This window comes from Varanus komodoensis, unplaced genomic scaffold (assembly GCF_004798865.1).
Source record: "Varanus komodoensis strain SLA01 unplaced genomic scaffold, ASM479886v1 scaffold15, whole genome shotgun sequence".
NCBI lineage: Eukaryota > Metazoa > Chordata > Lepidosauria > Squamata > Varanidae > Varanus > Varanus komodoensis.
This window is the reverse complement of record NW_025335440.1, coordinates 24,856,134-24,868,305: the sequence shown is the minus strand read 5'-3', so window position 1 is coordinate 24,868,305 and position 12,172 is coordinate 24,856,134. Positions and strand designations below refer to the sequence as shown.

Genomic DNA, 12,172 nt, shown 5'->3' with positions numbered 1-12,172 from the left:
GTGGATTGGAACTAAATTGCAAATTATAAATATGTCTTTTTTGAAATTTGATTTATATTCAATGGAATATTAACTTATAGATAGATATGGGTGATCAGCAAAAATAGGATGCCCTACTTTACATGAGCGGAAGCACTTCTCATTAACACAAAACAAGTCTTTAAAAACTACACCTTTTAAATCTCTGGAAATTACAGTTTACAGCTGTAGTCTAGCATCTGATTAAGCTGAAAAATCTGGGTTTAAGTCAAAGCAATGTAGACTCAATTGCTTTCATCATAAATATTTTAGACTGTTAATTAAAGCAAATTATCAGGCACCATGGGATGTGTCTAATGTCACTGAAGAAAACTTGATAACAGAAATATATCTTGGCACATTTAAAAACAAGAGAGAAGAAAAGAAAGCATCGTAATGTACCCCACCTGAGCTACAGCTTCCTGAAGGTGATTCACGGTTTAACATGGATGACCATACCTTGGCTTTTTGCTCACAATTCTTTTGTTCATGAAGAGAACAGCTTCACTCCTTTCTTTGCATGAGCCATGATTATACTGGGAAGTATCTAAGTAACCATAGTTTCCTGGTTTCAGCTGAACCAGGAAACTGTGTTTACCAGCTTTGAAACAAGCCAAGATATTAAACTGTAGCTTGAACTTTTAATTCCTCGTTTGTTCCAATCATGGTAAACATCATTTTCCATGATATGCATGTTGCTATAAAAAATTCATTTGGACGACGTACAAAACTATGGTTAATTACAGGCCTACTGGTTTATTAGTGGGTTGTGCAAAGGAAGGAGCAAAGCAGTTCTATGCATGAACAAACGTCCTGTGCATATGATAGTCTAAACCAGGCCAAAGTGCCATTGTGTTCAACTAGTACTATTTTCAGGCACAAATAGATGGCTTGCAAAATGTTTCAGTATGCAATTCGGTGTATGTTTGGACAGAGGGGAAAAAGTCCCACAACTCCCAGCATAGCCGACTATGATGAGGTGTGAATTGTAGGACTTTTTTTCCCATGTAGATGCGCATACAATCACATCCTTAATTGAGAGCAGTTTTGCCAAGAATCCTTCAGGATCAATTACTGAATCTCTTCATGAAGAGTTCAGCTTGTTCCAGTCTTCTCTTTGAGACAGTGAATATAATGTGTTATGTGTAGCACTCTTGTGTGCTTTAGGACAACTTTTACACTTCTTCTCTTGCTTTGTTAATGTATGAGATTCCTCTGTCATAGTACGAAAGCGCTTCTTTCTCTTTGCATGGGCCATTTTATTGTGCCATGTTATATGCAACAGGGAGATGATATCCCAGTGCCCAGTCTTCTATTAAAATGAAAAACATATAGCATGCCCCAGAGTTGAGACTGCATATCATTATGGCTGGTGATAAATCATGGAAAGGAAACACATTTCTGGGAGCGGTTGATGTATAGTTCTGTCAGAGCTGTCCAGAGGCATGATTTGACATCCATCACCATACGTCCATCTCCCTGTGTTGTCACTTTGGCTCAGCTCAGACACTTTAGCTTCAGTGAAGCATGTGCAGAGTATTTGACTCCAGGGAAGGACCTGTCACAATTCAATGAATATTTACTGAGGCAAGAATCTAGGAGGACACTTGCTGCATCTTCTGCACCTCAGACTAAACAAGAAGTCTGGGACTAGATTGGATTTCTATGCAAACAACTGGATGTTTGATGTAATGTTTAAACTGAAATTAGTTTTGAAAACTGAATGCAAATATGGAGTTATAGCAAGTTCTTAAAGAATGTAGTATGTGTTAGGATTGCTTCTTTTGTGGGGAAAAGCCAACTTCCTGACAGTGTCATCATTAGATACTCCGGCAGGAAATTATAATGGCTTAATGAGGATTCAAGGTTAGTTGAGGGCTGCTGTCCTTTCCTTTCTAATCAATAAGGAATTCAGAGAATTTCACAATACCACGTATAGATTATCATCAGTCAAAATCAGCACATACAAGAGAGCCTTGCTGGATCAAACCAAAGGTCCATCTAGTCTATATCCTGATTCCCATCATGGCCAAACAGATGTCTACAAACAGGACAGGAAAAAATAGGTTTCTTCTGTTGTTACATCCAGTAGCTTGTATCTAGTATCATACTGCCTGCATATGGCAACCTCTCTCTGTGCTCCTATGTATTTCTTTGCTGCTGCTGCTGCTGCTGCTAGTTGCGAAGCTGTGCCCGACCCTTCGCGACCCCATGGACAACACTCCTCCAGGCATGCCTGTCCTCCACCATCCCCTGGAGTCCACTCAAGCTCACACCCACTGCCCCAGTGACTCCATCTAGCCAGCTCATCCTCTGCCGTCCCCTTCTTCTTTTGCAATCTAATGTTCCCAGCATCATGTATTTCTTTAATGAGCACTTATAACAGGATGGATAAGGGAATAAAGGGGTCCAGACAACTTCAGAGGAGACAACAAAATCCTTAACTTACTTCAGTCTCTGAATGAGACCCCATTCAGACATGCCAGTAGTGACATGAGTGTGATTTCCCCAGAGTGAAATTCCATGTCATTCTGGGTTGGAGCCAGATGTGAAAGGCCAGTTCTGAGCAGCTCTTCAGTGACACTGGATCAGGAAGACCCATCAGATTGACTTTCCTCATGTAGTTCTTCTGGTATGAGACACATTCTGTAGAAGTGTGGGATCTCACCTGGAAGAAAGCCACAGACTATGTGTGAATGGGAATGGCCTTCTTTGAATTTGTTGAAAACAAATATTCTTGAAAAACTATCAAAAGTTGGTGTGAATTAAGGGATTGTTCTTTAGGATCACTGGAAAAGGTCTGGCTGTGGACATGCTCCACACTCAAATAATTTCAGGATTGCTTGCATGAGATGGTTTATAATGATTTCCTTTGATGTGGAAATGAAACAAGGGGCTAATTTGACAGTATTTGTTTAAAATGCAGTTTCTGTTGTGCTTTTCAGTACATGAGCTGTCAATTGCATATGTATAGTTTCAATGGGAACATTTGATTTTTAGGTGCTCCTCAAACTGGAAAATGTGACTTCTGAAGTCTGGGCCCAGAGTGGTCCCCAGGGTCGCCAGTGGAACAGAGCTGAAGTGTTTTTAGGTGTCCGATCTTATTTTCAGGTGGGTATAATTTAGTTTTCTTCCACTCTTCACTTAAACATGTTCAAGCTATTTAACATTCTTGAGGCACACTGCATAATGCCAGCCGCAAGACATTGTTGCCCCCTGAAGCAATAAAATCAAAATGATGCCCCTGCTGGAGACTGAAGATTATTTGTAAATTGTGCATAGTAATCCAGAATGAGACAAAAAAATGATGCTCCCGGTGGTATCTCTTATTGGAGCTGACTGCCTCATTGATGCTTTATGGTGTCACAGCCCTACCACAGTTAGCAGCATCACTGTCATATTAAAAAAACTGATTTTCAGAACTTCTTCATCTCCTGAGTCGCAAATAACAGCCTCTTTCATCTTTCAGCCTTTTTTTTTCTTTTTTGCCTTGTAAAATAATTGTGATTTTGGGCTCAGTGGCATGTTTGGCCCAGTGGCATGTTTGGCAAATAATTGGGCCCAGTGGCATGTTTGGCAAATAATTGGGCCCAGTGGCATGTTTGGCAATTGGTGAATTGTCCCTGGCACCATCACAAGATGGGTGCAATTCAGAGGAAGTCACTGACTTTCAGCGACTCGCCATGCAATCTTCATTTCCCAAGACCATCTCTGAGCCCGCATTTGACCTGGAAGCATTCATGGAGAAAATGATGGAAGCAACTACAGATCCGAAATGATCCCAGCTGCCACTGAGTAATTTGGTTATTTAGAGAAAAATTTGAAAACCTCAGTGAGTACCAAAGCTGGTTCCCAAAGACTAAAGCTTTATGGAACTGTGGACTGCAAACTCTGTTCCATTGAGTTTTGCAGATTGCGCCTGCCCTTCTTGCCATTGTCTGCTCATTGACTGAACTGGATGTTGTAAAAATGTGTTTGTATGCATTTATGGAAATTCAAAGTTGTGCATTTGTGCTCCTGAAAATGTACAAATCTCCCCCCCAGATATGCAAGTGTACCCTCAAAGCATATATTCCTGCTTTCAATTTTACAGGCAATGCACATTTTTGCTCAAAATCATGTAGCTTTCTATGACTGAAATGTGTAAAATTGCATAACAAATATTTTTAAAAGGTACACAAATCCACAGAACCAGCATGACTCAGGAAAAGCCAGTCCACTGCAGAATGTATGGGTGGATTCTTAGAAACCTGAACTTATTTTGATCCATTGCTAATTTCTCCAACATCCCACTGAGGACCCAGGGTGTCCACAAGCATGCATTTTGTTGACTCTGGACATCCCCACCAGCAGAAGTGTGAGGGTGGTAATTTGCCTCAGATTTCCTGAAGTTTCCAGTATGAAAACTTGGGTTCCATGCTGGAACCCCAAACCTCTAGAGCAAATTGGAGGGGCAAGACAGCTCCACGAAGGGGTGGAAATAAGAGGAAATTGCTTTCTTCCTGTCTGGACAGAGGAATTTCTCCTCTTCATCAGAAGTCTCTTGTGGACTTAAAAAACAACCTGTTCACCAAGGCAGACTCTGAATGTATCCTATAATGTACCCATTCATTGGAGTTGCCACAGCATTTCAGTTTTCTTATAGGAACTTAAGAAAATCCCTATAAGAATTTAGTGGTTAAGAAGGCAGGACTGCCTTATCTTGAGTTATACCATCTGTCCCAATATTGTCAACACTGACAGGCCACAGGTCTTCTGGGGGATTTCAGAGATACTGGGAAATAAATCTGGGATCATGTGGATCAAAGCAGAAGTATGCAGTGTTGTGTAGTGGTTAATAGGGTGGAACTGGAACTCAGGCAATCTGGGTTCTAGTCCCCACTCAGCCATGGCACCAGCTGGGTGACTTTGCAGACTGTTAGCCCAACCTACTTCATAGGGATGTTCCTGTAAGGATAAGTCTGAGAGGAAGAAGAGAATTTGATAGGGCACCTAGTGAAAAGAAAAAGGTGAGATATAAATTGGAGGGATGGAGCATGTCAGCTAATGCCAAGGAACAATCCCTCTCCATCTTGTGCTTTGCATGTGCATTTCCATCACCCTGTGAACCACAACTTCATCTGTTTTTTACAGATTCCTGGTTGTATTAGAACAAATCTTTTTATATAACTAATTTTCACACTACAGGTTCTTTTCAGGACAAAACGGGGCATCAGTTATGTAGGAGATGTTGCTGTGGATGATATTTTTTTTGAAGATTGCTCCCCTTTGCTGATCCCAGACAAAAATTGCACTTCAGAAGAATTTACCTGTGCCAACAAATTCTGCCTCCCAAAGGATAATCTTTGTGATTTTGTAAATGACTGTGGAGATAATTCAGATGAGAGTCCAAGCATTTGCAGTAAGTATGGCAGCTCCACATTCTAATGAGCATATGGTAGTGTCATGATTGAATGAGCAGCGGTTTTCATGTCTCCAGTGACATATTTAATATAGTAGTACTACTGCCAGTTTATCAGAAATATGAATGAAAAGCATGCATTCCCTCAACAAACTTGATTTTTTTTTTTAAATTGGGTTTTCCTGCATGCACACTCAGACTCGATAATCCAGGCTTCTCGCTTGTGCACATGCTCAAATGCACACACTGGGGTAGCTTAGCCATACAAGAAATTTGGCAGACCTCTCGCGTGTTGGAATCCCAGCGGCTCTTACCTCTGCTTTGTAAATGTCTTGGTAAAGGAAAGCTGCTACTTACACAGTGAAGTGCAACTTATACTGCTCTGCGTTATGCAACCTTGTAATGGTCTGGCCCTGCCTGAGATCTTATATAGAAGCTGGAGCTACTGCTTCTTTCTGGTTCTCTGCCAGGCACTTGCATCTGCCCCTCCTTCTCCAGCACATGCCCCTTGCTGTCCTCCTGCTCCCACTGAGCATGTACTCTCCAGGGTTGGGACAAACCTGCCCCTGTCTGGTGGTGGCTCTTTCACATGTCTTCACTCATAAGAACACCCTGCTTTGTCTCCATGTTGTATCTGATGCTTTTAATCCACACAAAAATGTGTCTTAAAGCAGATATAAATACCTATGTTTGAATGTGCTGCCTCTCTTCAATGTGCTTTGAAAAGAATGTTGGTCATCATTTATTTACTTATTTATTTATTACACTTCTATACCATACCACCCCATAGTAAACTGGGCTCTCTGAGCAGTTGACAAAATTTAAAGCTGTATAAATGCAATAAATTGTCATAATTAATAAAGCTAATACGACAATAATTGACCACCCAACTGCAAGTATAATAAATTACTATATGGCATAGCAGCAATAAAAACACAATTAAAACAAATGTTAGCTATTAAAGAGTCAGGAAAATAAAAAAGTTTTCACCTGGTGCTGAAAAGAGAACAAAAATGGCTCCAGGTGGAGCTCCTTGAAGAGCCTGGGCCAAAGACGGAGGTGCTACTGCTGAGAAGGCCCCTCTCTTCATCATCATTCCTTGGCTTCTTTGCGGGAGTGGCCCTGAGAAGGACCTGAGCAGATGATATTAGGGGCTGTGTAGGAACATATGGAGCAGGGCACTCCTTCAGAGACCCTGGCCCCCGGCATTTATTTTTTGTGCACCAATATGAACTATACAAAAAACTGGCAGGGTGAATCACAGCCATATCTCAGCTTCCTTAAAGCTGCTGTATATGCCAGCATATTAGACCACCCTTGAAACTGGAAATAGTGAGGCAAAAATCAAGGGTTGTCTTACATGCCAGGTGAAAAATTGTTGCAAAGAAAAGTATGACATCAAGTGAATGGCCACATTCTTATCAACAGATAATTCCAGAAGGTAGAAAAGATACTAGTTTGTATTAGAATTCATAGACTGAATTCCTCAAGCATCACCCAGTGTAGCTGCTGGTGCCTCATCATCTGAATGATGATGTGGGGATTCACCTCCTCCTCCTCCTCCTGCTTTAGAGCCCACAGAGTGCACTACCAGAAATATGTTCACATTATTGTCAGTATCAATTTTAGTGATGTTTTAGTCTTGTGGTACAGTTAGGGATATCAGAGGAATATGCAATGAATTCATATGAGCTTGGATTTCTCGGAATCCATCCTGTAGATTCCAAAGTGGGACACATGCCCAAGCTGCACAGATTCTGTGTACTTAGGGACCATTAAAAATCTTATACAAATTTGGTTGTAGAAAAATAAAAACAATGGCCAAAATATATGCATTTTCTGCTTAGACCTAAGTGTGAAAATGCACATTTTGAGGGGCTTTGTACATTTTAGAGCTGAGAATTTCCACAAAACTATATGTATCTGATTCCATGAGCAGATAATAGAAAGAAAAGCAGCTGACAATTCATGAAATGCAGACAGAACAGATTTAACAAAGTTTGTACATCACTAAGTATAATTTGCATCTTGAACACAGTAACCATATTTTAATATCTAAAAAGTGAAAATGAAGTAATACATTTATAGAAATGTACTTTGAACGGAAGTGAGCTAATAAACTATTTATTGCACTTTAAACTGCAACCCAGTTTCAGCTAGTTAAAAGGAAAATTAAATGTGCATTCCTACTTTTGCAGTTCACTCCAATGGCCAGTATTTAAATGAGCAAATGGCAATGATTCATGCTTTATAAAAACAGTTTTTACAATATGAAATTCCTTGTAAATCACTAAAATGTGTTCAATCTTCATGCATTTCCAGTACTCAAGCATAAAAACTGAAAATATAACAGCAGAGGTCACTGGCCTCATGATAAGATATGCCACACAAATACTGTCTCCAGGCCAAAGGGGGACATAGGAGGTAAACAGCATTTCATTTCCTAGAAAATTGCAATATGGTGCTCTCCTGTTTACATGACTCTAGAAGTTAATGATGCCAACACATGTTAAATGATTCAGGAATAAATGCCCTACAAAATATACCAAGTTCATAGAAAGTTTTCACTTTGAGTTTTATCACTTCAAATGTTTTAATTTGAAGTTTCATTTTGAAATAAAATTAAAAACACAGGTGTAAAAGTAAGAGCATCATAGAGGAATTCAACAAGGTCACCAGTTAGGAGAAGAAGGGAAGGAGGGTCACTACTAGCAGCTGCTAGGAGATTATGGATGAGTGTGTGGGGCACTTGAAGTAAGGCTGGGGCAGAGTTGAAGCAGAGGAGACTCTGCTCTCTGCTGCTGGCCCGAGGCTCAAGGCCTGTGGTCCAGGAAGAGCACCAGGTCAAGACCGAAATTCTCAGGGTGGCAAATAAATGGAAGAGATCTCTTCCATTGCCTACTCTATGACCTGTGACTGAGCACTAAAAAGAGAAGGAAGGTGAGCAGGAAAGGAAGAAGTAAACACAAGAGGAAGTCACCATGTCCACAAATATGTCCTTTTTGGTTTGGTTTTGCGATGTTACATTATATATCTAGATATTTCCTCCCTCCCTATCACTCACAGCTTATCTGTCATGTCTTTAATTTAGTCCATAAGCCTCAGGAAAGAGACAGCCATGCTACTTATCTTTGTAAGTCCCTTTGGAGCCTTTTTTAGTTGTGGGGTGAGGTATAAATTCTGTTATAAACAACGAGTATGACTTAGATCCTGATTTGCCCTTCCATGCATGGTTGAGCACCTTTTGTTCACAGCGGAATCAGGATCTTGCAGAGCTCCCCGCTGGAAGGGAACAGTGCTGCTGTTTCTCCCTGCTTTCAGGGTTTCCCTTCTGACCCCCAGTATCAGCTCCCACACTGTTCCCAAAGGTTCCCCAGCTCTCCAGAACATCATGGGAGGTGGCACTTGGGGCTATTGAAAGAAGGCAAAATTGGAGAAAATTGCCATCCTACCCCCTTTCTCCTGGGCCAGTGACTCTGCTGACTATAATATGGATCAAACTCTCTATCTTGAACATCAATTCTTGTATTCTTTTAGAAGATTTATGCTACTTTAGTGACCGTCATGCAGTTATTCTTCATCTAACTTATACAAGTTCCATGCCTACCCCAACGGTCCCTGTTAATTTATCTTTATAATAATAAGAATGTCTGAGTGCCTATTGAAAAAATGACATGGTGGAACAATTCCTCAGTGCATAAAAATGTAATTAAGCTCAGAATATAATCCATTGTTCAGCTCAGACCTATATATGTGTGTGTGTGTGAAAGATAATTGGATAGCTATGTTCATTTCTGCAAGGCATGCCTTTGTTGAGAGTGTACCAAATGGTGTAGGGTTGGCCATGATCCCCTGTTATCACCGCCTCAGAGACCAATGCTGGCTGGGAGGGCTGTGCAGTCACAGTGATCCCATCCTCCAGAAAAATGCGTGCTTGTGAGAATGGATTTCTCAAATTGTTTCTTAACATTAAAATGAAAACGTAGCCTGTGCTGCTTCTTGATAATAAATTTTCCCTGTTATGTATGAAACTGTGTGTCGATGATGCCAGAAGCCGGCAAGACACGATGATGAATGTCCAGTGCTTGAATTGTTTGTATTTTTGTTGGTTTGAATTTAAATTGTGTCTTTTAAGGAGGACATAAACATTTCAAGAGGGAACTAGGGTGGGGGCATAGAGGCCCAGCCATTGGAATGTATCCAGAGGTCCGATTCTTTAAACTGAAGACTGTAAAAAGCAGAATGGACTTTGGATGGATGGGTGGGAGATAAGCACTATGAGGTTTTTTTAATGAACACCTTGATTTGTCTGGGAAACTTTGTTCTTCGTGGTCTCTGCTCAGCAATCACAGGGACTCTGTGCCTGTGCGTTACTTGATTTGGGAAACTTCTATAGCTTTGGAAATTTTGGCAAGAACCCTCAACCATTATCCCAGTGTGCATGCCCCTGGGAGGTCCCTGCCAATTAATTAATCAATTAATTTTTATACCAGCCTATGACTTTGGGCAGTTGACAATAGTTTGAAACAATTTCAAAAGATAAAATAAAATATATAAAAATGTAAATGGTTAAAACTACAGAATAAAATAGAAGACCAGCAGCAGTACACAGTAGAATAAATGATTTAAAGTGGTCTAATTATTCTTGGGAAAGTTAAGAAGGTGGGAAGAGTGCAATGGCTCTGAAAAGAGTGCAGTGCAGGTTCTAGGTGAGCCTCACTGGACTTTCACAACAGAAAAGGCCCTCTCCTCATTTGCCACCCGCCTGACCTACCCTGCCAGAGCCTCCCCCAGAAGTACCCTCAGAAGGATTGCTGAGGATGCTTCATAAACTGTTAAGGAATGGGAATGTTAATGCCAGCATTTCGAAACGGGCCCAAATATGAACAGGCAGCCAGTGCAGATGGTAAAGTACTAGCCTAATAGGATTGTGCTTGCCAGTCCCCATTAACAATCTCGCTGTCCCATTTTGAAGTTTCTGGACCATTTTCAAAAGTAGCCCCATGTATAACACATAGTAGTAATCTAACCAAGAGGCTGCATGAGCGTGGTTGACTGCATCTAGGTTGCCTCTGCCCAGATGAGGATGTGGTTGGTATATCAGTCTAAGCTGATACAAGGTGTCCCATGCCACCAAGTAGACCTGTACCTCTAGGGACAGTGCCGGATTCAGGAGCACCAGCATTGTGGGGAATGCAAGCTCCTTCAGAACAGGCTGAATATAAGTCATCTGGGGAAGTGAACCATCTACTAACAGTACCTCATCTTCTCCGGACTTGGTCTCACTGTGCTGGCCCCCATTCACTCCATTGCTGTGCCCAGACACTGATTCAGAACAGCTGATACCTCGCTCCACACCTGCAGAACTCTCCCAACCCACAGTTTCATGTAGATGTTGATCAGTATGGGGGGTAGAATAGAGCCTGTACAGCCCCATAGCATGACTGCCAAGGCATAGAGCGGTAATCCCTAAGCAGCATCTTCTGGAATCAGCTGTCTGAGTAGGAGTAGAACCACAACAATGCAGTGCCTCCAGTTCTCAGCCCAACCAGACTTTCCAGAAGGATACCATAGTTGATGGCACTGAAAGACACTCAGTTCTCTTTTGGACCACCATTGTGGTAGCCTCAATAAGAATGTTTCTTTTTCTCAATGAGACCATTTTCCACTGCTGAAGTTTCCTCCTCCTCCATTGTTCTTTCTATCTTCCTGGTTTTATTTGCTAATTTTTTGCAATCTCTTTGATTGTCTCATCACCCCAGGACATAAGCTCCTATGTCCTTTGAGAGAGTAAACTCCTACCCATGGATGCATAGTCCCTGTTTCTTTTCTGCCTTGGAGAAGGCATGTGTATATATACACTACCAAGCTTTTATGAAACAAGCCAGGTGTACCTACTCAGGTAGACTTTGGGCTATCGTCTGGAAGAGAGCTCTTGAAGTGGTGGATTTGCTAGAGTCAGGTATAGTGCAGGTGTTGACTGACCCTCCTAAGGGAATGTCAGAGATTCTTTCTCACTCTGCACATTTCAAGGCCTACTTTCCAGCCAGCCATGAGATTGGCGGACCCACTCACACTTGGAGAACCATTGATATGACAGCCAAGAAGCTGTCCAAAGTGCAGATGTAGCTTGAGTGGTTCACAGAATGTGTTCAATCTGTCCTGCTCTCCCAATGATAATATACTTCCCTTTTTTAAAGTCCTGATACTTTCTTTTGCATCGAAACTCTGGAAAACACATTCTAGAGCATTAATCAGCTACCTGCAACCATCCAAAGCACTTTTCTCTTTAGTTTTGCTAGTAGAATAAGTTTAGATTTCCCTAGCTGAAAAATGGAAATTGTAACTTCTTGTAAACCCTCAGAACATGAAGAACACAACTAGTTCAGCAATCTTTTCCCCTGTTTAATTAGCTCTTCTAATACTGAAGTAGCATTGTCCTCATTTCACAGGTAATTTTAGTATGAAATAAATAATATGTTCCTGATTATTTATATAGTTAATCTTTTTGATCATCACATTCCTCTAAGTAGTATGTTTTTATATGTATACTAAAACTGATTAGAAGTTGTTCTGTTTTAGCTGGCTAAAAAGATTGGATTTTTGCATCTTTGAAACAGTTTATTGGAAACATAAAAGATTAACAAATACTATCGAATATTGAGAGTGGGGTTTTTTTCTAGATAGAATCAAATAAAGTTTCAGGGTACTAAAGTCACCTGTTTTGCGTTATACATATTGCCCTGCATAAGC

General features: G+C 40.9%; 1 protein-coding gene across 1 annotated transcript in view; it reads left to right on the top strand.

The window, feature by feature from the left end:
* Window positions 1-12,172, top strand: part of MALRD1 (MAM and LDL receptor class A domain containing 1) — a 242,556-nt gene that overhangs the window by 69,094 nt on the left and 161,290 nt on the right. The window contains exons 17-18 of the mRNA XM_044425030.1: window positions 3,019-3,129; window positions 5,206-5,419. Coding sequence (XP_044280965.1) covers window positions 3,019-3,129; window positions 5,206-5,419 — 325 coding nt within the window. The remainder of the gene's footprint in view (window positions 1-3,018; window positions 3,130-5,205; window positions 5,420-12,172) is intronic.